Genomic DNA, 27,827 nt, shown 5'->3' with positions numbered 1-27,827 from the left:
GCCGAATGTCGATAGTGGTGACAGTGGTGTTCACTGTTCGATAATTTTTGTCACTGGTTTAATCACAGTAGATAAAATAATCGAATACATTTTAATCAATAAAATCTTATCACTATTCAAGAATACCGAATATTTATTTTCATGCGATAAAATTTTTATCGCATGCGATAAAGTTTATCACGATTTCAAGAATTGGCCCCCTGATGGTATGTATTTTGATCTGTCTGAAATGAAGTTGTTTGTGGTGGAATGTATATCGTTGACCTTTCTTTTTGTTGTAGTGTTTCAAGGACGATGTTTTGAATATTAGTTCGTAACTGTAATTTTTCCAGATTATTTAATTTTTCAAAATACGGTAACAAACTCATCAAAAAATGATAATCGGGATTATTAGTTATCGTTGAGTCCTTTTTTTGCTCTTCCCTTATGAGATCAAGTTTTTGTTGTTCTATTTGCAGAAACGGATCAAAATCTATCTCTTCGCCTCGTTGTTTTTTCTTTTTTCTTTTTTGAGAAGGTGTTGATAACTCACTTGATGATAACAAAACTGACCCAGGTGTTTCTGGAAGAAGTACATCAGTTGTAATTTCTTCAGAACTTCCAACTTCGATGAAGTCATCTTCAGAGTCATTTATTTCAGAGCGAGTGTCAGAAGTCATAGTCAGATTAGGTAGATTTCCACTTGTAACACTTGGAATTATGATATCTTTTACAAATAGCATTAAATCAAAAAATGGCCATTTTGGCTTGTAACTATTGCCTTCTGCTCCAGAACGTACAATAGGTATTTTTTGAACTTCAACTCTAAATTTATCTTTTAGATTTTTCCACTTGGCTTTCACGATTTTACCTAATTTAAAATATTTATTTTTTTAAATAATAATATAGGTACATTAAATTATATTTAAATTCAATAACGTATTTAGTACACCTAGTAGTAGGCCAGTTCATTATTTTTTCAATAATCTTCTACATTAAAATAAATTCAAGAAAAACGAAATAAAATGTCTCTATCGACAAAACAAATTGGTAAATAGCTAAATCGTATTTTACTATTTCGATCTATTAAATTTATGTTAAAAGTTATATGTTTCTAATTATGGTTTTATTAAAATTCAAAATAATAACTACTTATTAACATAAATAATTACATAAATAAAAAAAAAAAGTTTATGTGTTAACTTAAAGATGTGTTAAATTTGAATGCAAATGTTTTCTAATTGACTGAAGTTTTTGTTAACATTTATTTGAAGAAAAAGTTTTGGATAACTTAAATGCTTATAAACAAAAATTGTGACTAACAATTTTTTATTTTTTTTTATTACGATAAGTAAAACTTATAATCAACCTTACCTTACCGGTACCTAAATTTTTTTTATTGGCATTTCAATGAAAAAAAAATGCGGGTAAGTAAGTAGATGTCGCTCTGCTGTACAGTAGTTTACGAATATACAGAAGTATCGAAAAATAATTATATAAGTGCCTACTAGTATTTTTGAAACAAACTTAATTATTTTATATTATTTAGTTTGTATGGGCTTTATTACTAAACTTATTGATTTAATATTTATTTATTTATTAGGTATTTATCTACAGGCCTTTCATTTCGGAATTTGGCCATTACATTAAGAATGGGTGCTTCGACTGTCGGTAAAATTGTACACGAGACTTGTAAAGTAATCTGGCAAGAATTAGTTGATGATTTCATGCCTATTCCAAATCAAGATCGGTTTGTAAAAATTGCAGATGATTTTTACAATCGTTGGAAATTTCCTAACTGTATAGGATGTATAGATGGCAAGCATTGTCAAATTAAATGTCCCGTCAATAATGGATCAAGCTTGTGAGATTACGGAGCTTTTTAGGGCTCCGTAAACCACCCACGAGCAAAGGGGAACACTTTCCTCGTGACCTGTGAGCCGCACCGCGTGAGACCCGAGGGTCAAGTCGGTGGAACTCACAGGCTTTGATACACGCAGTGGCGAATGAACGCCAAAGATTTATTTAGAAGGGGGAAAACAAACAAAAAAAATTTATATTAATAAAATAATAAGCGTAAAGTCTTAGGATAACTATGGGGATATATTTTACATGGTTGTAATAAATAATATAATATAATATAACGCACATGGCAAAATGAACAAAATACAGGGATAAGTATATAATATAATGCTACGGCTCCGACAAGCGGTTACCGGCACGGAATAATCATCATACGTCGGTATGACACATTATACTATTACATGTGTTAAAGGAAAATACCCACGGCTCCGCATGACGGTTACCGGGGCACCTATGAGGAAAAATGGAGCATAAATAGAAAATACGTTGTAGTGATACATAATCAAAATGAAAAAAGAAAAGAAAAAGTTGTGATACATAATCAAAATGATAAGGGGGGGATGCTGGGGGAAATAGTTTTGTACATTACACAAATGATGATGACTTGAGTTGTGGCTGGATGACGAAAGTGTGGATGACCGACGGCTGGGATAGGCTGGCCAGTTGGCCGTCGACCCCCAAGACACGTGGTCGACATGGCCCATCGGCGTCGGTCACTGGAAAAAACGGAGGCTTCGCCTGACATCGTCGCTTAGCCCATCATTTCGTACATTACGAGTATGGATGACAATACAAAAAACTATAAGTTGACTATTGACCACGAGGTTGATCGGACTGCAGAATGAGTGGGCCAGTGGTGTTCGTTACGTCTTGACGGGAATACGTTGGTTTAAAAAGTGAAGATGGCTGGCGAACGGTGTCCGGTCGCTGGCCGTTGTTGTCGCAATTGATGTCGTAGTAGGGAAGGTCAGGGTAGGCGTATTGCGGGATTTTACAATAATATGGGTAATTAAAATAATTGACCGACGGACGCGACAGAGGCGCCGACGGCAACCGATGACGACATGTTACGGTGACGACGGTGAACACTGTTGCAGGCGGGGAGGTCGGGGATCAGTTATTGCATAACATAGTGGTAATCGCGGGCGCGCTATTATATTAATGGGATGGTCACTGGCCGACAGGTATGCTGATATCCTAGGTATTGGGTATACCCAGCGGTTTAATAATAATAATAATAAGGCCTGAAATTCTGTGACGTTACAAGCTACTTCAATTATTTGAAATATTTTTCATTAGTACTTCAAGGCGTAGCGGATGCAGACAAAAATTTATATTTATTGAGGTCGGATCTAGAGGTAAGCAGAGTGATGGAGGTACATTCGCAGCATCCACACTTTTTCAACATTTACAATCAAATACGTTTGTGCCACTTGATAAAGAGTTACCTGGAACTACAATTAAACTACCTTACGTGCTCATTGGCGACGAAGCATATCCTTTAAAAACGTTTCTCATGAGACCATTTCCAAGTCGCAATCTTAATGCCATTAGAGAAAATTATAATAAACGTTTGTCTGCAGCTAGAAAATGAATTGAATGTGCATTTGGTATACTGCGTGCCAAATGGCAAATATTAGGAAAAGATATTGAAGTTAGTTCTGAAAAAGCTGTACATATTATAAAATGTGCTTGTATTTTACACAATGTGGTACGTGAAAAAGACGGAGATAGTGATCTCGATTATTGTCAAATTATGTTATACGGCCAAGCTCAGGAAAACCAACTTTATAATTTACAAGAAACAGGAAATCACGGCGGTGCACGCAGAGGGTCAACAAGGGCACAAGAAATTAGAGATGAATTTGCAAATTTTTTTTTGAACCATTAAATGTAAAAATAGTACATCACATAATAATATTTCCTTTGATTAATTTGTTTAATAGTAGGTAAACAAAATCGTAATATAATACCTACAAACCAAGTTTACTTTATATTTATATCACTAATAATATAAACTTAAATATAATAATAAACTTATATTTTTAACAGATAATGTATTCAAATCTTGAAGTACATTGAATAAGAAACAAAGTGTTAAAAAAAAGCTACAAAAATAAAAACAGGATTTTAGTACGTTACCTAATCTGTAACATACGTATATCTTTTTTATAGTTTTCATGTAATATACCTATTAGTTCGTTTTAGATCTTGAACGGAGTTTGACTTGGGAGGGGTAGAAAATAATAAATATTGAGCTATTTATATTCATTAGAAATCTTCGATTTATTATACTAAATTAAATGTAGAAAGTAAATGGGTTTAATTTTTTTATAAGCATTTGAAAATTAAATATTTACAAAATTCGTTAAAATCATGATTTACAAAATGCACAAAATGCACAAAAAAGACACCCCTGTCTAGACAGTAGGTATGGCATGATTGTCACACATATTATAATGATATTTTTAAATTGCGTTAAAACACGCAATCCTGTGATTGCGTAATTTAAAAATAGTTTTTAATAACAAATAATACACCAGGACATATTCATAGTTTATAAATATTTAAACAAAGCCAAGATTATTAAAAATTTTACGATTGAAAAATACAAAACGTAAAAACTAAACTTTAAACAGTGTCGTATGCATATGAATTACTTAAATTTTTAAATGTTTCAATAGGTATAGACCATATTAGGTACGTAATAATTATAATTTTTTTAGGAACGATTAAATGGGTTAACCATGAGGTTCAAATCAATGGAACTTAATCCTGATTGTATTGTAATTGACGAGTTGGCTATATTATGTTAAGTAACATAATATAGCCAGTAACATACAGAGATATACATTGTTTTACCTGGAAATCCAACTGATTTTCCAACTTCTTCCCACATTTTATTCGTTTTTTCAGTTTTTTTATACTCAGGGTGCCGATCATTCCACAAAGGAGGTCTTAATTGAACCTCAGAGATCAATATTTCTCGTTGCTCATTGGAAAATTGAATTTTTGAGCACATGGTGAATATTTCTAGTTGAACTCAAGTTTTCTAGTTCACAATATTCTAGTTGACACCGCTCACAATTCAAGCCGTTTTGAAAAATAAACAACGCATCGCGCACAGCGCATCGCTAACGCTCAACGCCCAAGGTCAGTGTACACGGTTCCGATAAAATTACCGTGTTTGATTTATTTTCGTCAACGCTCGTCGCTCATCGCCCACCGCTCACCGCGCAACGCTTTCCAATGTGCACGCGGCCTAATACTTGAGCAATTTTATTTCAGGTACCTACTTAACCACGAATAATGTTTGTGGCCGAAGCCGAGTTTTGATAATTAGCTTAACAATTCCAAACTTGTTTACTTAAATAATTGATTTCTTTATTTCTATTTTTTTTTTCTTTTATTACACAACAAAAACTCATGGAAATAAGAACATAAAATTGACAAATGTTATTTTACAATATTTCGATTAACGTAGTTAAAATACCTTTTCATTTTACAACTTTATAGCATAGTAATACAATATGAATCTTTTTTCCTATATAATATTATAACATAATATATTGCTTTTTATAATGATCTATAATTACAATAATATCCTAGATCGATTTAGTAGTTTCTTCGAAACATAGACCACAGGTATTAAACAATTTGATACTTCAAGCGTTCTATTAAAACATTTTTTTTTAACAATATTACTATATATAATAATTAATAACATAAATAACTATACGTCATACGACAACCCGAATGTATAAAGAAAGTTGTTTTCTCTATCACTAAAGCATGCTAAATATTATATTAAGTCGCAAAGCCGCTTACGGTTACGCACATAGCTGCTAACTATAACATTATAATTTAATAGATAATGTACTTACAGATTCGATCGACGCGTCGATCGCTGGCCAATGATGACGACCTGTCGCTAAAGAATAATATTACAAAAAAACAGATAATATTTTTCTATACAACAATACAATTTTTATGTTTTTGATTTTTTTTACAATAAATAATAACAAATAATAATTCAAAACAACTTATATAAAACAACGATTTTGTCTGGCTTGATGGTACAGGTTTATAATGATACTAATGACTGCTAGTGACGTTTACGTGTTCGATGATGATCTCGCCGATGCCGCCGTTGCAATGACATACAGTAGTATACAGGGCGATTTTTTTATCATGAACCACTCATTATTTCAAAAAGTATCAATGTTTTTGAAAAAATTTTTTTACAAAGTTTCATTTTGTTAAAAAAACAACGTTTTTAGGAAAAAATTATATTTTTTAATATTTTTTATCCTTATAATTTTTTAAGTTTTTTACTTTTTTGAATGGCAACCTAGAGTTTTAATTCCATATTCCAAAGCAGAATATTTTTCTAAGTATTTTGATACGTAAAAGTCGAATTTTGGACGAGTAGTTTATGAGTTATAAGTATTTAAAGTTTAGATTGGCGGAGTGGAGTGGTACGGGGTTACCCCGCAAAATGTTTGTCCACTACTCCGCTTGTCTATACTTTAAATAATTATAACTCATAAACTACTCGTCCAAAATTCGATTTTTACGTATCAAAATACTTAGAAAAATATTCTGCTTTGGAATATGAAATTAAAACTCTAGGCTGTCATTCAAAAAAGTAAAAAACTTAAAAAATTATAAGGATAAAAAATATTAAAAAATATAATTTTTTCATAAAAACGTTGTTTTTTTAACAACATGAAACTTTGTAAAAAAATATTTTCAAAAACATTGATACTTTTTGAAATAATGAGTGGTTCATGATAAAAAAATCACCCTGTATTATACTCGATGCCGATGAACCCAAGACGATACCAAAATTATGATTGACCCCTTTTTTTCGTTTCACTCACAACATGAATATAACATTTACAAATACAATGATAAAACGAAAACCGATTTTGATTACGACGCCGTTGCCGGTTGTTGCAACGGTCGTTACGAAAACGATACTGATAAACGACGTCGTGCGTAACAATTTGAATACTAATACTAATGATACGGTGCCAATTGGCGCTAATTAACATGCATAATATGTTACGTAATAGCGTACCGGCTGACCTTGAACTTGAAACGATCAACATACCGGCCCCCGTTGACCGGAACTGTCAACCGACCCATCACCTGTTATGTGGGTTATTGGTGCTAACTTGTGAATTGGTCTACGCATTTCTCCATTACTGGTTTTTAAAGTAACTGCTCTTATGAGTCCATTAGGACCAGGGTAAGTTTGTATAATTCGTGCCATCTTCCAAGTCAGTGGGGGTTGATTATCCTCAATAATAATGACAAGGGCACCTGGTACTAAATTTACTTGGTCAACTTGCCATTTGCTTCGTTTTTGCAATGTGTTGAGGTATTCCAATTGCCAACGATTCCATATGTTTTGTGTCATCTGAGTTAACATGTGCCATCTTTTCCGACAACATTTTAGATTTGTTGCAGTATGATCAGGAAATGCGGTTAAGAGGGCGTGATACCCAAAGTGTTACGTATGCAACGGCCGAGAGAACGCGCTATTAGGTGTTTTCGGGATCCGCAAGCGCGCGACGTCTAAGCCACGCCCACTACTCGCAGTCGGCGGCACTACAACTGGCACTGCTCATTCAGCGCGTCTCGGGAGCGCCGATTATTATTTCATGAACGTTCGACTATGATGTATCCCATCAATATAAAATTCACACAGTAAACGCCGCGGTATTATTTGTAATATTCGCGCGTACCCATTCGAACTATCTTTTTTGAAAAGTTACTGCTTACCTAAATATATGCACCAATATATATAGACTGTAAAAACAGTAACACAATATAGCTTAGTTTGTAGTTATTGCACTATTACTCATTCAAATATAATACATACAGTAAAATATAATTTAACAGTACCTAAACAAATACATCTTTTACGTTCAACTGTTCAATATTAGATTATTTTTAACTACAGCATAATTTGCATTTTCCCATTTCTTAGCATCTTTCGGTTTATTAACAACTAAACTTAAAAAAAAAATATTATACAAAGTAGTTTACAAATTAGTATTACATGTATAAAAAAAAAATGTATATTATGTACAACTTGTAGTTATTATGAAGACTAAATTTTGTTTTTTTTATTTTTCATAATTTTAATATTTTGAATTATGTGAGGAGGTTCAATAATGTCGCTTTTTAATTGACGTTTGCTGTACTGAGGGTCTACTATTTCTCGTAGTAGACATTCCTCGTAAAATCTATATAAAAAAACAGTATGCATTTTTCAAAATTGTTTGATTAGGTAGGTACATTTTAATATTATACTGACAACTTTAAGGAGGATTCCATTTTTAAGGTCCAAAATTCATTGTCATAATTTATTGTTTGAATATAAGTCCATTTAGAAGTGTAGATAAAAAAATAACATATCACACGTTCTGTAATGTGTAACTGCCCTTGAATTTGGTAAAAATAGTGACTATCTTCTTTTAAAGTTATAGCATCATTTTTAACTTGCATGTACGGTAGCTAAAGCAACAATAAATTAAAAATTCAAAATAAGGCATATGTAATTTATATAATATAGAATTTTTAAAAATAGTTATTGGTTTATAGTAATTTGTTAAAATATTAGTTGGTACTTGTGATACGCTATACGACACCTTTTTTTCTTTTAGTACTTCTTCTATACTGTTGGAATCTTTTACAGAGTAGGGGCACTTAATTTCACAAATTGAATTTTCGTCAATCAATCCATCTATAATTAAAAACTACATTTTATATTTTCATAGGTATAAATAGCTTATATTGAATGCATACTGATTGAATGTATATTATATAAACCCCTACAAGTTCACCTAAACGATACCAGTGTATATTTATTATATTTAAAATAATTCTAACCTGGAGTAGCCGCTAAATAAGGAATCGTTCTATCAATAAACAAACCGCATTTTTTAATTTTTTTATTAATTTTTTCCTGGAGAGCTTGAACCGCAATTTGTTCGGTGATTTTGCCATACTCTGTGGCGTGAGTAGTCACACTACCATATATTATATCATGTACTGATATTTTACATGATGTATAAGGTCTCATTTTGCATATTTTTCCAAAATTGGAAGCTGTCAATCGCTTTCTTCTTTCTACAAACCATTTTTGGTTATTCGATTGATTCCGCGTTTCTAACTCCAATTTTTTTTTAGAATCTTCCGAAAGGGTTATTGAAGAAATGAATTCAGTTTTTTTAACTTCAAATTCTTCGTCTGACATACAATAAAGAGGTTCTGCTAGTCCATAGTGTTCATCAGGTCCTTTTGACACTGGTTTTTTTTTTTTAAATATCTTTTTTGATTGAAAAAGAGCTCTTCGATTTTTTAAACTTCTTCTTTTAGCAGCTGTATACTTAAGAAATCGTTTCGCAACATTCCCTGTCAAGTTAAAATAATATTTTTAATGTTTTTAAAGTAATGGAGTTCTAATCATATTATTAAATACCTGGACTCTGATTAGTTATATTTTTATGAACTGCACGAATAAATTCACCTCCAGAATTAAACGAAACAACCGCTGCATGAACTCTAGTGCTGTACGATTGTTTTTGAGTAAAATTTATTCGTTTTCCAGCTATATGTTTGTTAATAATGCTATTGAATTGTTCACAATAGTTATTATCAACATCAAATAGTAGACTCCTTGCATTATCTACTACGCGACAGAGAATGTAGGCAATTTCATTCATTAGACCACAATTTACAATTTCTGGCACTAAATTTACTTCACACTGTTTAGGTCCACTGCAAAAATATACTTCACATTTCGTATGTTCACCAAATATATGATAAGGACCATTCGTTATGTCTTTTCGTAAGCCTAAAATATATATTAAATAGGTACATGTTATTAAAAAAAAAAAAAATGTTTTGTTAATTGTACCTTCAATTTTTTCATAAAGAGACTGATCTAAGTTTTTTCTGTATGCAATTGATTTCGTAATTGCTGTTCGAAATCGAATTATATTCCTTGTAATAAATTTGCGAATATAACACGGATATAATGTTTTTTTTGTAAGAGCCATCAATTTCTGACCATAATTTCGTAGAATATGGTTCCTACATTCAATTTTTTCTACCAACAGTCGTGGGCCATATGGAAGCAATTCATGTAAACGTTTTGAAACGCTACTATCGCCATCGCCTAAATTTAAAAAAAAGTATATTGATTGTATATTTGAAACTTGTTTTTTTTTTGAATTTTTACCAATCAGTTTATTAAATTTCAATCCATGGAGTGAAACGCTTTTTAAAAACCCTTCAGAAATAGCATCGGCTTCAATGCTAGTGGCACCTTTAGACCAGTTCAAGAAGCAGATATGTTCTTCTACAACTTTTTCACTATTTTTGGCCCTTTCACATATAACACAATAGCGATTGCGTATCCCAACAAACAACACTTTTTTTGATCGATAACCAATAATTGTTGCCTACAAAAAGTTAGTAATCATATATAGATAAGTGTATTATTGCAAATAATAAAATAATTTCATAGTTAGGGCTAAGATTTGAATGTCCTTTAATATCAAAAAATGCCCTTAAAAAACGCATTTATGATCTAAAACAATGTCCTAACAAAAATACATTACATTTTATAAATTTAATTACATTTTTTATTTTCAAAAATACACAAAATATACATACGTGTATAAATTACATGTAACAAATATAAGTTTGACCTGTTTGATTAAACTATGATTAAAATATATAACTCTATTTTAATTAAATACATAGTTTTAATTTATTTTGTATTACCATTTACCTGTGATATCGAAAGCATTAAATTGTTTTTATGTTTAATTAAAATTTTTTTTCTTATTATTACTACAGTTAAAAAGTTGCCTAAAAAGTTCGTTGCTAGAAAAGTGAATACTTGAAACACATTATTTGTCTCTTGGAAAGTATCGTGTCAAACATTAAAAAGCTAAAGCATTGAAATCCGAGCCCTAATCATTAAACGTTTTAATATTTTCAAAACTACATTAATTATAATTATTTTTCAACTTACCGCTCCTGAATAAGCGTCATATTTGGTTTTATAGCTACGCTTGCTCCATTGGCCGTCCGCTATTACTGGGCACATAGGCGTGCCATCTTCGTCAATGTCACCTGCTTCAATTGCTAACTGTTTTTCTTCTACCCCGGCAAGTTTTATCACATCCCATGCAGTTGCCTTGATATTTTCACTCAAATTATTTATATACTTAGTGTACGTTTTTGAAGTCATACATGGTATGTCCAAACTTGCAAACAGTTCAGCCAATTGTGTATGCCCTATGCCAACTGCTATAGTACCATTAACTGCTGATTTATTTATGGGTAAATAGTCCGGAGTTACCCGCTCTGAATCAATAATCATAATACAGTTGCACATTTTACACTTAAAATACCAACTACTACTGAATCCTTTACATTCTTCTTTTACAAAATTCATATCAATAAATGTACACCCTAAACCAGGAGTGTGTTTGTTTGATTTTTGAATTTGATTAAACACGTAAAACATATCAACTATTCTTCGACTTTTGGAAGAAAAAGGCTCGCTGCTGTAAAAATATTTTTTTTTTGTTATAAGTCACCAAATTTACCTAAGCAATATAAAATAAACTTACGTAGCCGTACAATCGGTAATAGTTTCTACTTCTATCGTGTGATTTTTTATCTCACTGTAAGTCAGATTCACATCTTCCAATACATTATAAGCTGTAGTATTTCCATTTTTATCTTCACGCCTATAATTAATAAGGTCGTCAAGAGTATACAAAAATTTGATCTTAAAAAAAAAAAAAAAAACTCAAAAAGGGTCAAAATATTTTGAAAAAAGTATAAAAAATGTACAATGTACACATTTTTATTTTAGAGTTATACAGCAAAATAAAAATATCGTTTTGTCGAAAACTGGTTTTGCGTGAAAATTCTATATTTTAAGAATGACCTAGATTATTAATCGCAATATAAAATCTTACGAGTTTTCACTATCTTCCATCATAAATCGAACTGGTGTTGAAGTTGATGTCATATTGCTGGTATTATTCTCACTAAAATTTTTTATAAACATGAATGTTTTAATTTTTTTAAATGCAAAAATACTGTATTTTTTAATCTTACGAGTTTTCACTATCATCCATCATAAATCGTACTGTCCGTGCTGCAGGTGTTGGAGTGGAAGTTGATAATAAAATGCAGGTATTATTCTCACTAAAATTTTTTATTATCATGGATGTGTTTAAATTATTACAAATACTAAAATACAAATACTAAAACTAGATTTATACCCAATACTACAGTGTACAGTAAGTACTGTGTTTATAGTTTTATACTTTATTATTATTAAAATTAATCAACTACCACTGTAATAAGACTGTTATTTCAACAAGTTATGGTGTACACAGACACAAAAAAACACACATCATTGTAAAATCAATACATTCATAGAATCCAAAATATTTTACCTTAGATGAGAACATCAAATTGTGTACATTTTATAAAATTAGTAATTATAATAATAATGTTCCAAATGAAGTCCAATTAGAAAATAATAAAAATTACTTACGATTTCTTCTTTTTAAAATTATTTAAAAGTTTACGTTTCCCAACAAGCCTTTTTTTGGCACGAAACTTTTTTGGGGACATTTTAAAAATCAACACAAGCTCACAAGCCACAAAATATAACACAATGTTGATTGTCGACTGTTGAAACATAACTGATAATATGGGTCTAAAATTGTATCATAATTCATAAGATCATTATTTATATTATTATATTCGTGGCATTCGTCTAGCCATACGCGCTGCAGCTATCATGTTCCGTCGCTAGACGTCTTATTTCATCGAAACTATTTATAGTGGAAATTATTACAGACGCACTAGCTAATTACCGATAACGATAGCATGGGACGCTTGCCCAAATACGGACAAATATAAATTTAGTCTATCGTGGACCGTGGTGGGGGGAATCATATTCGCTGTCGCAACGACCGTAGGCAGCAGCACAATACAGACAAAAATATTCAATTAAATTGATATTTTTACATAAAAACTGGTTCGCGCGGGAAAGAACCGAGAAGGCTACTGTCATAACTAAGAAACAAAATTCTCACCACAGAAAAAGGAGAACTTTGGCTGTGCAACGTTGGTTTTACTTTTTCGATATTACAAATACAAAAAGAGTAATTATAGTTTCAAAATTCACTATTTTGGTGTTTTTCAAACTTGAATAACTTTTTGTTAAGTTCTGATATCGAAAAAGTAAAACCAACGTTGCACAGGCAAAGTTCTCCTCTTTCTGTGATAAAAATTTTGTTGCTTAGCTTGGACTACAGCTCGGGTGGTTCTTTCCCGCGTGAAACGGTTTTTACAAACATTTTGTGGGCAGTATCACGTCCTCTTAATACATACTCAGGTACATAGTTATATTATATAGGTTAGTTGTGATCGGGCACCAATAAACAATCTTCGTAATATTTAATACTATTAAATTAATTACTATTAAGTATTTCTTACTTACCGTTTTACCAATACTGCGCTTGTAAATTAAACGTCAAAAAATACAAATTGATGACCATAGATTAGTATACATAGATGACTGACAAGTGACAACAACAAACTTATAATAAAAATAGAGATGAGAGAATAAAACAATGTTATAAGAACAGCTTATATAAGGCATGGATGGCGATTGCGGAATAAAGATCGAATAACGAATAGTGGATACTAGTGAATGTCTGTAATCTGTATAGCGTAGACGGCGTAGACGAAATCTGCGAATCCGTAAAACTGTTGACAATATTGTTGATAATATGAGGGTACAGTGTACAAATAATATTGTTTTATTCCTAATATTTCTATTATTAACTATAATATTATATTGATTTCATTATCGGTATTTATAAACAGCCACGATAAGAACACCGGGTTTATCATACACACAGTCTGCTGTGCATCGTGCGCGGTGTAATCGCGTTTTTACCCGTGCAGTTATAATTTATTTATAATTATATTCAATACCGCTGCAATGATTAGATAATATGCAATATGCTGCACGCTTGTACTACAACACGTATACAATAATATAATATAATATTGCAAGATCGTAGATCGTAATATTTTATAGGTAACAAAAAATATAGGTGCTTTCTTATTTCCAATATAATATAATACCTAGTATACTACTATACTAGTATAGTACTATTAGTACTGAACTAACCAGTCTCGTACTCTCGTTGGTCATAAAAAAATTATTTTTCACTAATACATTCATAAGAAATTTTAAAATTGTTAAATTTAGCTTTTGTCAATGCCTAATATAATATCATTTTAATGATTTTTGAATACAATTTGTAATTATATAGTAAATTAATAATTAAATACAAAAAATGAAAATACGTATTCTTAGGAACATATTATTTACAATCACGGATTAATGCGTGCCTAAATCTACAGAGGAAGAGGGTAATAGAAAAGAAAAATTATGACACGTACCTACAACTTTTGTTGACTTCCACTACCTCACTATAAGTACTTGTAGTTGAGTGTTGACAGTGGTGACTGGGATTATAGAAAGGGTTATAATAGAGTTTAGGGAGGTGTAGGACAAATGTCAATGTGTCCACATAAAATGAAAAAACAATGAAATAATTATTTCACTATTGCCACCTATAGCTGTTCCTGTAGTTATAAATAAAAATAATATAATTTTTTATAATTAATATAATAGTTGTAGGTACGAGTACTTAATATGTTAATGATAGAAGATGAAAAATATTACATAAAACAACAAATCGATCGTTCGTAGCACAAACCTTATTTGTATAAAATATGAAATAATCTTTTATAATTTATAAGTACGTAATACACGTATAGCCTATAATAATATTTATATTAACAATTATTTTTAATACGATAAAAATATATAGGTATTGCAAAATTTGAAAAGTAATAGTAATTTATTAAACTTTTAAAATATTTACTATGTAGTATAACACTATAACAGTTGAATGTAGATACTTCATTAAAATTATGAAATATAGGTAATAGATATAATTTAAAAACATTCTTTTAATAATTAGAATTTTAGTATTTCAGAATTTATTATTAGTTATTACTGTTGTCACGAAGTTATGTACGAAAAATTCTCTCGTAGTGTATATATAAGTACCTACCTCAACCTATTTTAAATATTAAAAAATTCATTAAATACTGAAATAGAATACTGATTATACTAAAACTTCTACACACCACGGTTCAACGGTTGTCATAACTCTAGAAGTCTAGTACTCTACAGTAGTGTGTTGTATGTTATAAACTTATAACTTATATTGTGTAGTATTGTATTACACTTGTACATATTAATACATATATTATTATATACTAATAAATATATATTAATAAAAACAAAAATTTTAATGTAGGCGGATTTCAATTCAGTAAAATTCAAAAACCAACATTCATACAAATTTTAAATTATTAGGTATTTTTTCTGAATATTGATAATAATTAAGTTGGTAAAACATTAAAACCAAAATTCTCTTTAAACTTATTACAAATAACATTATTAAAATGTTAAGTATAAATTTAATTGATAACATTATAAGTATAAAATTGGTATAATTATATAATTATAATGTTTTACTGATATTGAAATCAAAATGTTTTCAGAACTTTGATAATAAATTAAATACTCAATGTTATTTTAGTAACGTTTTCTTAAACTAATCTAAACATTAATAATATAATATTTTTCATGAAATATTCTTAAAACTATGATCTAAGTTTATGTATGAAATATTTCAAGATAATTTCAGATATAACATTATGAAAACATCAAAATTATGGAATTGCTGTCTGGGAATGCATCGGTGTATAACAGAAGCACAAAGTATATTATTATTATTATTCATTGATGGCATTTTTACAAATTAAATACAAAATTCGAATGTAAATAGCTTATTTAATTATCAACCAATAATTATGAATGATACGTCAAAATTCATTAAAAAAAAATCCTATATGAATCATATTTCAAAAATATAGATTCCCATTTGAATTTTAAAAGTTACCCCTAAAATCTCCCCCTTTTAACTAATAAAAAAAAAAATTAATATCAAATTAGTTTAGAGTATGCGATTCAAATAAATTTTCACTATTATGTCATTTTTTCCTAATTTGAGTAGATCATACTGAAATCTGCTGTCACATGAAATTTGGAACACCCTGTATATATATTATATGTCAATTAAATTTTATTCGTTGCTTCTAAAAGCTTGAAATTTGTATACGATGCTTCTAATATATTTTTACAATGACAGTTTATAAATATAAATATTAAAAATACAGTCACGATTCAAAATTTGACAAAATTAAAATCAGGAAAATTTGCATATTTTTTTGAGTTAGTAATTCATAAAAAAATTTAATTTAAAATATAAGATTTTAAAATTGAATACAAGGTTTCTCATAAATTTGTCTACCTTTATCAAATAAAAAATGTTTACCGGTAAGTTTATAAGTGTTAGAAGTTCAAATGTTCACTACATTGGATATATTTTATTATTTAGGTACTCTATTTCTCAGGTATGGTTTTTCTTATTTTGCTTTAATTCAAAAACAAATAACTGTAAATACTTGAAATTTACGCCATAAGTTTATTGAAAACAATTTCTTACATGATAACATTTTCAAAATATTTTGCCCCTTTACGGACATTTTCAATTTTCAATTTTTGTGTTTTTTTTCTATTTGTCTCTAAAATTTTATTTGCAACTTTTATAGTAAAGGATTGAAAATTTTAAAATAGGTTCCGCGTTACTAGGTTATTCTATAACCAAAAAATTTCAAAATATAAAATGACAGTTTTGTTTATAGTTATTTTATTTTCTAATTTGGACGAAATTACATAATATTTAGTAACCTGCGTGAATAACGATTAACGATTAGGTATAGTTATTTTGTCAAAATTTAAAAAATGAATGATTATTATTGCTGCGTAAGTTACACATTCCTCGATGGGTAATGCAGAACGATGCAACGAATGTCCAATTGCATGTATTCTGTGACGCATCGGAAAACGCTTATGGTGCTTGTCTTTACGTCAGATGCTCAGATTCAAATGGTTCCGTTAAGTGCGAACTACTGACAGCCAGATCACGAGTAGCACCAGTGAAAAACCTCACTATACCACGCTTAGAACTAAATGCAGCTGTCCTTGGTTCAAAATTACTAGCAGCCACTAAACAAGCATTACAGCGAGTGCTGAAGGTACAATCATCAACACTGTGGACCGATTTTCAAATAGTCAGAACTTGGATCACAAGTAGTTCGAAATTGAATCGATGGAAACATATGTTAACAACCATGTAGCAATAATTCATGAACTATCAACCGATACACGGTGGTGTCATCTGAGAAGTGAGGATAACCCCGCAGACATGATATCTCGTGGGAAAACCACGGAAGAATTAGTGAAGTGTAAATTGTGGTGGCAAGGACCTTCATGGATCACCAAGGACTCATCAGAATGGCCAGTTATACCAAGCAAACTGCCTGATGATGAGACTATATTAGAAAGAAAGAAAGTGGTATTAACATTAACTGTTTCTACGTCATCCATGGAAACCAGTATTGAATTTATTGAGCGACTGATATCACAGTTTTCAAAGTTGAGGACGCTAATCAATGTTACCGCGCGTTTACTACGTTTGGGTAAAAGGGGAACCAGAACGAGTACACTATGTTCAGTGATACCACATGAAGCCTTAACTCCAGGAGAACGAGATTTTGCATTGAAGAGACTGATATTACTAACACAACAACATGCTTATAAGGCAGAATGTAACAGTCTAACCACGCACAACCGAATAGTTGGCAAGAGTGTTTTAGTCCAACTCCATCCATTCTTAGATGCAAATAACTTGTTAAGAGTAGGAGGAAGACTGCAACAGTCCAGTCAACCGTATGATAGCAAGCATCCGTTAATACTACCGGGAAACAATAGTCTTAGCAATCTGATAATTGAAGATACTCACCATCGACTTCTCCATGCAGGACCAACTCAATTGATAGCTACTCTACGGCAACGGTTTTGGATTATAGGTGTAAAAAGAGCTGCATCAAAAATAATTTGGCGATGTTTGAAATGTTATCGTTGGAAGGCCAGTCGATCGAAGCAACTAATGGGATCACTTCCCGAATCACGCGTAACAGTAGCGGCTCCATTTTCAACATGTGGAGTTGACTATGCCGGTCCATTTACTACAAGAATAGGCCCACCTCGCTCGAAGAAAACAACGAAAAGCTACATCGCATTATTCATATGTTTTGTATCAAAGGCGATACACATTGAATTGGTATCAGATTTGACTACCGAGGCTTTTATATCTGCAGTAAAACGATTCGTCAGTAGACGAAGATGTCCATCAGAAATTAACTCTGATAACGGTCGGAATTTCGTAGGAACTGCCAACGTACTGAAGGCGTTTCTGAATGACAATCGCATCCAAAAGGAAATACTGGAATATGCAACTGACCAACAGTTGACGTGGAAATTCATTCCACCACATATGGGAGGATTATGGGAAGCAGGAATAAAATCGGCAAAACACCATCTTAAACGAGTTGTTGGGGAAACAATCATGTCATTTGAAGAATTATCAACAATCCTGTGCCAGATTGAGGCAGTTCTCAATTCGCGACTTTTGGCACCAATGTATGACGATGTTGAGTCACTTGACGTTCTGACGCCAGCACATTTTTTAATAGGCAAACCCTTAAGAGGACGTGATACTGCCCACAAAATGTTTGTAAAAACCGTTTCACGCGGGAAAGAACCACCCGAGCTGTAGTCCAAGCTAAGCAACAAAATTTTTATCACAGAAAGAGGAGAACTTTGCCTGTGCAACGTTGGTTTTACTTTTTCGATATCAGAACTTAACAAAAAGTTATTCAAGTTTGAAAAACACCAAAATAGTGAATTTTGAAACTATAATTACTCTTTTTGTATTTGTAATATCGAAAAAGTAAAACCAACGTTGCACAGCCAAAGTTCTCCTTTTTCTGTGGTGAGAATTTTGTTTCTTAGTTATGACAGTAGCCTTCTCGGTTCTTTCCCGCGCGAACCAGTTTTTATGTAAAAATATCAATTTAATTGAATATTTTTGTCTGTATTGTGCTGCTGCCTACGGTCGTTGCGACAGCGAATATGATTCCCCCCACCACGGTCCACGATAGACTAAATTTATATTTGTCCGTATTTGGGCAAGCGTCCCATGCTATCGTTATCGGTAATTAGCTAGTGCGTCTGTAATAATTTCCACTATAAATAGTTTCGATGAAATAAGACGTCTAGCGACGGAACATGATAGCTGCAGCGCGTATGGCTAGACGAATGCCACGAATATAATAATATAAATAATGATCTTATGAATTATGATACAATTTTAGACCCATATTATCAGTTATGTTTCAACAGTCGACAATCAACATTGTGTTATATTTTGTGGCTTGTGAGCTTGTGTTGATTTTTAAAATGTCCCCAAAAAAGTTTCGTGCCAAAAAAAGGCTTGTTGGGAAACGTAAACTTTTAAATAATTTTAAAAAGAAGAAATCGTAAGTAATTTTTATTATTTTCTAATTGGACTTCATTTGGAACATTATTATTATAATTACTAATTTTATAAAATGTACACAATTTGATGTTCTCATCTAAGGTAAAATATTTTGGATTCTATGAATGTATTGATTTTACAATGATGTGTGTTTTTTTGTGTCTGTGTACACCATAACTTGTTGAAATAACAGTCTTATTACAGTGGTAGTTGATTAATTTTAATAATAATAAAGTATAAAACTATAAACACAGTACTTACTGTACACTGTAGTATTGGGTATAAATCTAGTTTTAGTATTTGTATTTTAGTATTTGTAATAATTTAAACACATCCATGATAATAAAAAATTTTAGTGAGAATAATACCTGCATTTTATTATCAACTTCCACTCCAACACCTGCAGCACGGACAGTACGATTTATGATGGATGATAGTGAAAACTCGTAAGATTAAAAAATACAGTATTTTTGCATTTAAAAAAATTAAAACATTCATGTTTATAAAAAATTTTAGTGAGAATAATACCAGCAATATGACATCAACTTCAACACCAGTTCGATTTATGATGGAAGATAGTGAAAACTCGTAAGATTTTATATTGCGATTAATAATCTAGGTCATTCTTAAAATATAGAATTTTCACGCAAAACCAGTTTTCGACAAAACGATATTTTTATTTTGCTGTATAACTCTAAAATAAAAATGTGTACATTGTACATTTTGTATGAATGTTGGTTTTTGAATTTTACTGAATTGAAATCCGCCTACATTAAAATTTTTGTTTTTATTAATATATATTTATTAGTATATAATAATATATGTATTAATATGTACAAGTGTAATACAATACTACACAATATAAGTTATAAGTTTATAACATACAACACACTACTGTAGAGTACTAGACTTCTAGAGTTATGACAACCGTTGAACCGTGGTGTGTAGAAGTTTTAGTATAATCAGTATTCTATTTCAGTATTTAATGAATTTTTTAATATTTAAAATAGGTTGAGGTAGGTACTTATATATACACTACGAGAGAATTTTTCGTACATAACTTCGTGACAACAGTAATAACTAATAATAAATTCTGAAATACTAAAATTCTAATTATTAAAAGAATGTTTTTAAATTATATCTATTACCTATATTTCATAATTTTAATGAAGTATCTACATTCAACTGTTATAGTGTTATACTACATAGTAAATATTTTAAAAGTTTAATAAATTACTATTACTTTTCAAATTTTGCAATACCTATATATTTTTATCGTATTAAAAATAATTGTTAATATAAATATTATTATAGGCTATACGTGTATTACGTACTTATAAATTATAAAAGATTATTTCATATTTTATACAAATAAGGTTTGTGCTACGAACGATCGATTTGTTGTTTTATGTAATATTTTTCATCTTCTATCATTAACATATTAAGTACTCGTACCTACAACTATTATATTAATTATAAAAAATTATATTATTTTTATTTATAACTACAGGAACAGCTATAGGTGGCAATAGTGAAATAATTATTTCATTGTTTTTTCATTTTATGTGGACACATTGACATTTGTCCTACACCTCCCTAAACTCTATTATAACCCTTTCTATAATCCCAGTCACCACTGTCAACACTCAACTACAAGTACTTATAGTGAGGTAGTGGAAGTCAACAAAAGTTGTAGGTACGTGTCATAATTTTTCTTTTCTATTACCCTCTTCCTCTGTAGATTTAGGCACGCATTAATCCGTGATTGTAAATAATATGTTCCTAAGAATACGTATTTTCATTTTTTGTATTTAATTATTAATTTACTATATAATTACAAATTGTATTCAAAAATCATTAAAATGATATTATATTAGGCATTGACAAAAGCTAAATTTAACAATTTTAAAATTTCTTATGAATGTATTAGTGAAAAATAATTTTTTTATGACCAACGAGAGTACGAGACTGGTTAGTTCAGTACTAATAGTACTATACTAGTATAGTAGTATACTAGGTATTATATTATATTGGAAATAAGAAAGCACCTATATTTTTTGTTACCTATAAAATATTACGATCTACGATCTTGCAATATTATATTATATTATTGTATACGTGTTGTAGTACAAGCGTGCAGCATATTGCATATTATCTAATCATTGCAGCGGTATTGAATATAATTATAAATAAATTATAACTGCACGGGTAAAAACGCGATTACACCGCGCACGATGCACAGCAGACTGTGTGTATGATAAACCCGGTGTTCTTATCGTGGCTGTTTATAAATACCGATAATGAAATCAATATAATATTATAGTTAATAATAGAAATATTAGGAATAAAACAATATTATTTGTACACTGTACCCTCATATTATCAACAATATTGTCAACAGTTTTACGGATTCGCAGATTTCGTCTACGCCGTCTACGCTATACAGATTACAGACATTCACTAGTATCCACTATTCGTTATTCGATCTTTATTCCGCAATCGCCATCCATGCCTTATATAAGCTGTTCTTATAACATTGTTTTATTCTCTCATCTCTATTTTTATTATAAGTTTGTTGTTGTCACTTGTCAGTCATCTATGTATACTAATCTATGGTCATCAATTTGTATTTTTTGACGTTTAATTTACAAGCGCAGTATTGGTAAAACGGTAAGTAAGAAATACTTAATAGTAATTAATTTAATAGTATTAAATATTACGAAGATTGTTTATTGGTGCCCGATCACAACTAACCTATATAATATAACTATGTACCTGAGTATGTATTAAGAGGACGTGATACTGCCCACAAAATGTTTGTAAAAACCGTTTCACGCGGGAAAGAACCACCCGAGCTGTAGTCCAAGCTAAGCAACAAAATTTTTATCACAGAAAGAGGAGAACTTTGCCTGTGCAACGTTGGTTTTACTTTTTCGATATCAGAACTTAACAAAAAGTTATTCAAGTTTGAAAAACACCAAAATAGTGAATTTTGAAACTATAATTACTCTTTTTGTATTTGTAATATCGAAAAAGTAAAACCAACGTTGCACAGCCAAAGTTCTCCTTTTTCTGTGGTGAGAATTTTGTTTCTTAGTTATGACAGTAGCCTTCTCGGTTCTTTCCCGCGCGAACCAGTTTTTATGTAAAAATATCAATTTAATTGAATATTTTTGTCTGTATTGTGCTGCTGCCTACGGTCGTTGCGACAGCGAATATGATTCCCCCCACCACGGTCCACGATAGACTAAATTTATATTTGTCCGTATTTGGGCAAGCGTCCCATGCTATCGTTATCGGTAATTAGCTAGTGCGTCTGTAATAATTTCCACTATAAATAGTTTCGATGAAATAAGACGTCTAGCGACGGAACATGATAGCTGCAGCGCGTATGGCTAGACGAATGCCACGAATATAATAATATAAATAATGATCTTATGAATTATGATACAATTTTAGACCCATATTATCAGTTATGTTTCAACAGTCGACAATCAACATTGTGTTATATTTTGTGGCTTGTGAGCTTGTGTTGATTTTTAAAATGTCCCCAAAAAAGTTTCGTGCCAAAAAAAGGCTTGTTGGGAAACGTAAACTTTTAAATAATTTTAAAAAGAAGAAATCGTAAGTAATTTTTATTATTTTCTAATTGGACTTCATTTGGAACATTATTATTATAATTACTAATTTTATAAAATGTACACAATTTGATGTTCTCATCTAAGGTAAAATATTTTGGATTCTATGAATGTATTGATTTTACAATGATGTGTGTTTTTTTGTGTCTGTGTACACCATAACTTGTTGAAATAACAGTCTTATTACAGTGGTAGTTGATTAATTTTAATAATAATAAAGTATAAAACTATAAACACAGTACTTACTGTACACTGTAGTATTGGGTATAAATCTAGTTTTAGTATTTGTATTTTAGTATTTGTAATAATTTAAACACATCCATGATAATAAAAAATTTTAGTGAGAATAATACCTGCATTTTATTATCAACTTCCACTCCAACACCTGCAGCACGGACAGTACGATTTATGATGGATGATAGTGAAAACTCGTAAGATTAAAAAATACAGTATTTTTGCATTTAAAAAAATTAAAACATTCATGTTTATAAAAAATTTTAGTGAGAATAATACCAGCAATATGACATCAACTTCAACACCAGTTCGATTTATGATGGAAGATAGTGAAAACTCGTAAGATTTTATATTGCGATTAATAATCTAGGTCATTCTTAAAATATAGAATTTTCACGCAAAACCAGTTTTCGACAAAACGATATTTTTATTTTGCTGTATAACTCTAAAATAAAAATGTGTACATTGTACATTTTTTATACTTTTTTCAAAATATTTTGACCCTTTTTGAGTTTTTTTTTTTTTTTTTAAGATCAAATTTTTGTATACTCTTGACGACCTTATTAATTATAGGCGTGAAGATAAAAATGGAAATACTACAGCTTATAATGTATTGGAAGATGTGAATCTGACTTACAGTGAGATAAAAAATCACACGATAGAAGTAGAAACTATTACCGATTGTACGGCTACGTAAGTTTATTTTATATTGCTTAGGTAAATTTGGTGACTTATAACAAAAAAAAAATATTTTTACAGCAGCGAGCCTTTTTCTTCCAAAAGTCGAAGAATAGTTGATATGTTTTACGTGTTTAATCAAATTCAAAAATCAAACAAACACACTCCTGGTTTAGGGTGTACATTTATTGATATGAATTTTGTAAAAGAAGAATGTAAAGGATTCAGTAGTAGTTGGTATTTTAAGTGTAAAATGTGCAACTGTATTATGATTATTGATTCAGAGCGGGTAACTCCGGACTATTTACCCATAAATAAATCAGCAGTTAATGGTACTATAGCAGTTGGCATAGGGCATACACAATTGGCTGAACTGTTTGCAAGTTTGGACATACCATGTATGACTTCAAAAACGTACACTAAGTATATAAATAATTTGAGTGAAAATATCAAGGCAACTGCATGGGATGTGATAAAACTTGCCGGGGTAGAAGAAAAACAGTTAGCAATTGAAGCAGGTGACATTGACGAAGATGGCACGCCTATGTGCCCAGTAATAGCGGACGGCCAATGGAGCAAGCGTAGCTATAAAACCAAATATGACGCTTATTCAGGAGCGGTAAGTTGAAAAATAATTATAATTAATGTAGTTTTGAAAATATTAAAACGTTTAATGATTAGGGCTCGGATTTCAATGCTTTAGCTTTTTAATGTTTGACACGATACTTTCCAAGAGACAAATAATGTGTTTCAAGTATTCACTTTTCTAGCAACGAACTTTTTAGGCAACTTTTTAACTGTAGTAATAATAAGAAAAAAAATTTTAATTAAACATAAAAACAATTTAATGCTTTCGATATCACAGGTAAATGGTAATACAAAATAAATTAAAACTATGTATTTAATTAAAATAGAGTTATATATTTTAATCATAGTTTAATCAAACAGGTCAAACTTATATTTGTTACATGTAATTTATACACGTATGTATATTTTGTGTATTTTTGAAAATAAAAAATGTAATTAAATTTATAAAATGTAATGTATTTTTGTTAGGACATTGTTTTAGATCATAAATGCGTTTTTTAAGGGCATTTTTTGATATTAAAGGACATTCAAATCTTAGCCCTAACTATGAAATTATTTTATTATTTGCAATAATACACTTATCTATATATGATTACTAACTTTTTGTAGGCAACAATTATTGGTTATCGATCAAAAAAAGTGTTGTTTGTTGGGATACGCAATCGCTATTGTGTTATATGTGAAAGGGCCAAAAATAGTGAAAAAGTTGTAGAAGAACATATCTGCTTCTTGAACTGGTCTAAAGGTGCCACTAGCATTGAAGCCGATGCTATTTCTGAAGGGTTTTTAAAAAGCGTTTCACTCCATGGATTGAAATTTAATAAACTGATTGGTAAAAATTCAAAAAAAAAACAAGTTTCAAATATACAATCAATATACTTTTTTTTAAATTTAGGCGATGGCGATAGTAGCGTTTCAAAACGTTTACATGAATTGCTTCCATATGGCCCACGACTGTTGGTAGAAAAAATTGAATGTAGGAACCATATTCTACGAAATTATGGTCAGAAATTGATGGCTCTTACAAAAAAAACATTATATCCGTGTTATATTCGCAAATTTATTACAAGGAATATAATTCGATTTCGAACAGCAATTACGAAATCAATTGCATACAGAAAAAACTTAGATCAGTCTCTTTATGAAAAAATTGAAGGTACAATTAACAAAACATTTTTTTTTTTTTTAATAACATGTACCTATTTAATATATATTTTAGGCTTACGAAAAGACATAACGAATGGTCCTTATCATATATTTGGTGAACATACGAAATGTGAAGTATATTTTTGCAGTGGACCTAAACAGTGTGAAGTAAATTTAGTGCCAGAAATTGTAAATTGTGGTCTAATGAATGAAATTGCCTACATTCTCTGTCGCGTAGTAGATAATGCAAGGAGTCTACTATTTGATGTTGATAATAACTATTGTGAACAATTCAATAGCATTATTAACAAACATATAGCTGGAAAACGAATAAATTTTACTCAAAAACAATCGTACAGCACTAGAGTTCATGCAGCGGTTGTTTCGTTTAATTCTGGAGGTGAATTTATTCGTGCAGTTCATAAAAATATAACTAATCAGAGTCCAGGTATTTAATAATATGATTAGAACTCCATTACTTTAAAAACATTAAAAATATTATTTTAACTTGACAGGGAATGTTGCGAAACGATTTCTTAAGTATACAGCTGCTAAAAGAAGAAGTTTAAAAAATCGAAGAGCTCTTTTTCAATCAAAAAAGATATTTAAAAAAAAAAAACCAGTGTCAAAAGGACCTGATGAACACTATGGACTAGCAGAACCTCTTTATTGTATGTCAGACGAAGAATTTGAAGTTAAAAAAACTGAATTCATTTCTTCAATAACCCTTTCGGAAGATTCTAAAAAAAAATTGGAGTTAGAAACGCGGAATCAATCGAATAACCAAAAATGGTTTGTAGAAAGAAGAAAGCGATTGACAGCTTCCAATTTTGGAAAAATATGCAAAATGAGACCTTATACATCATGTAAAATATCAGTACATGATATAATATATGGTAGTGTGACTACTCACGCCACAGAGTATGGCAAAATCACCGAACAAATTGCGGTTCAAGCTCTCCAGGAAAAAATTAATAAAAAAATTAAAAAATGCGGTTTGTTTATTGATAGAACGATTCCTTATTTAGCGGCTACTCCAGGTTAGAATTATTTTAAATATAATAAATATACACTGGTATCGTTTAGGTGAACTTGTAGGGGTTTATATAATATACATTCAATCAGTATGCATTCAATATAAGCTATTTATACCTATGAAAATATAAAATGTAGTTTTTAATTATAGATGGATTGATTGACGAAAATTCAATTTGTGAAATTAAGTGCCCCTACTCTGTAAAAGATTCCAACAGTATAGAAGAAGTACTAAAAGAAAAAAAGGTGTCGTATAGCGTATCACAAGTACCAACTAATATTTTAACAAATTACTATAAACCAATAACTATTTTTAAAAATTCTATATTATATAAATTACATATGCCTTATTTTGAATTTTTAATTTATTGTTGCTTTAGCTACCGTACATGCAAGTTAAAAATGATGCTATAACTTTAAAAGAAGATAGTCACTATTTTTACCAAATTCAAGGGCAGTTACACATTACAGAACGTGTGATATGTTATTTTTTTATCTACACTTCTAAATGGACTTATATTCAAACAATAAATTATGACAATGAATTTTGGACCTTAAAAATGGAATCCTCCTTAAAGTTGTCAGTATAATATTAAAATGTACCTACCTAATCAAACAATTTTGAAAAATGCATACTGTTTTTTTATATAGATTTTACGAGGAATGTCTACTACGAGAAATAGTAGACCCTCAGTACAGCAAACGTCAATTAAAAAGCGACATTATTGAACCTCCTCACATAATTCAAAATATTAAAATTATGAAAAATAAAAAAAACAAAATTTAGTCTTCATAATAACTACAAGTTGTACATAATATACATTTTTTTTTTATACATGTAATACTAATTTGTAAACTACTTTGTATAATATTTTTTTTTTAAGTTTAGTTGTTAATAAACCGAAAGATGCTAAGAAATGGGAAAATGCAAATTATGCTGTAGTTAAAAATAATCTAATATTGAACAGTTGAACGTAAAAGATGTATTTGTTTAGGTACTGTTAAATTATATTTT

The 27,827-nt window shown here is 30.3% G+C and overlaps 4 protein-coding genes across 4 annotated transcripts; 2 read left to right on the top strand and 2 right to left on the bottom strand.

Moving 5' to 3' along the window:
• Positions 1–185: 185 nt before the first annotated feature.
• Positions 186–4,864, bottom strand: LOC149059272 (uncharacterized). Its single transcript, XM_089223366.1, has 2 exons — positions 4,705–4,864; positions 186–850 (listed from the first exon to the last, which is right to left on the bottom strand). The coding sequence occupies exons 1-2, from the start codon at positions 4,862–4,864 to the stop codon at positions 186–188; spliced, it is 825 nt and encodes a 274-aa protein (XP_089079492.1).
• A 3,099-nt stretch (positions 4,865–7,963) lies between these two features.
• On the bottom strand, positions 7,964–11,134 carry LOC149059271 (uncharacterized). The gene is made up of 8 exons (XM_089223359.1): positions 10,901–11,134; positions 10,100–10,322; positions 9,776–10,036; positions 9,338–9,712; positions 8,746–9,270; positions 8,505–8,599; positions 8,171–8,370; positions 7,964–8,099 (listed from the first exon to the last, which is right to left on the bottom strand). Exons 1-8 carry the CDS (start codon positions 11,117–11,119, stop codon positions 7,964–7,966), a joined length of 2,034 nt encoding a protein of 677 aa, XP_089079485.1. The 5' UTR covers positions 11,120–11,134.
• A 6,184-nt stretch (positions 11,135–17,318) lies between these two features.
• LOC107171626 (uncharacterized) lies at positions 17,319–18,731 on the top strand. Its single transcript, XM_015521875.1, has one exon. It carries the CDS (start codon positions 17,319–17,321, stop codon positions 18,729–18,731), a length of 1,413 nt encoding a protein of 470 aa, XP_015377361.1.
• Positions 18,732–24,428: 5,697 nt separating this feature from the next.
• Positions 24,429–27,599, top strand: LOC149059270 (uncharacterized). Its single transcript, XM_089223349.1, has 8 exons — positions 24,429–24,662; positions 25,241–25,463; positions 25,527–25,787; positions 25,851–26,225; positions 26,293–26,817; positions 26,964–27,058; positions 27,193–27,392; positions 27,464–27,599. Exons 1-8 carry the CDS (start codon positions 24,444–24,446, stop codon positions 27,597–27,599), a joined length of 2,034 nt encoding a protein of 677 aa, XP_089079475.1. The 5' UTR covers positions 24,429–24,443.
• Positions 27,600–27,827: the final 228 nt, after the last annotated feature.

The sequence above is a fragment of the Diuraphis noxia genome, unplaced genomic scaffold, assembly GCF_037042655.1.
Source record: "Diuraphis noxia isolate RWA-SAM2 unplaced genomic scaffold, SU_Dnox_SAM2 contig0001, whole genome shotgun sequence".
NCBI classification, from domain to species: domain Eukaryota; kingdom Metazoa; phylum Arthropoda; class Insecta; order Hemiptera; family Aphididae; genus Diuraphis; species Diuraphis noxia.
The sequence above is the reverse complement of the archived record's forward strand: the minus strand, read 5'-3'. Positions and strand labels throughout refer to the sequence as shown.

Excerpts from the sequence above, each read along its gene's own strand:
- LOC149059270 (XM_089223349.1), top strand. The coding sequence starts at position 24,444 with ATGACTTCAAAAACGTACACTAAGTATATAAATAATTTGAGTGAAAAT. Across the intron at positions 25,788-25,850 it reads TCTTTATGAAAAAATTGAAG|GCTTACGAAAAGACATAACG; the intron begins GTACAATTAACA and ends TATATATTTTAG. Across the intron at positions 27,059-27,192 it reads AAGTACTAAAAGAAAAAAAG|CTACCGTACATGCAAGTTAA; the intron begins GTGTCGTATAGC and ends TTGTTGCTTTAG.
- LOC107171626 (XM_015521875.1), top strand. The coding sequence starts at position 17,319 with ATGATATCTCGTGGGAAAACCACGGAAGAATTAGTGAAGTGTAAATTG.
- LOC149059272 (XM_089223366.1), bottom strand. The coding sequence starts at position 4,864 with ATGTGCTCAAAAATTCAATTTTCCAATGAGCAACGAGAAATATTGATC. Across the intron at positions 851-4,704 it reads AAAATCAGTTGGATTTCCAG|GTAAAATCGTGAAAGCCAAG; the intron begins GTAAAACAATGT and ends ATTTTAAATTAG.
- LOC149059271 (XM_089223359.1), bottom strand. The coding sequence starts at position 11,119 with ATGACTTCAAAAACGTACACTAAGTATATAAATAATTTGAGTGAAAAT. Across the intron at positions 9,271-9,337 it reads TATAACTAATCAGAGTCCAG|GGAATGTTGCGAAACGATTT; the intron begins GTATTTAATAAT and ends TTAACTTGACAG. Across the intron at positions 8,371-8,504 it reads AAGTACTAAAAGAAAAAAAG|CTACCGTACATGCAAGTTAA; the intron begins GTGTCGTATAGC and ends TTGTTGCTTTAG.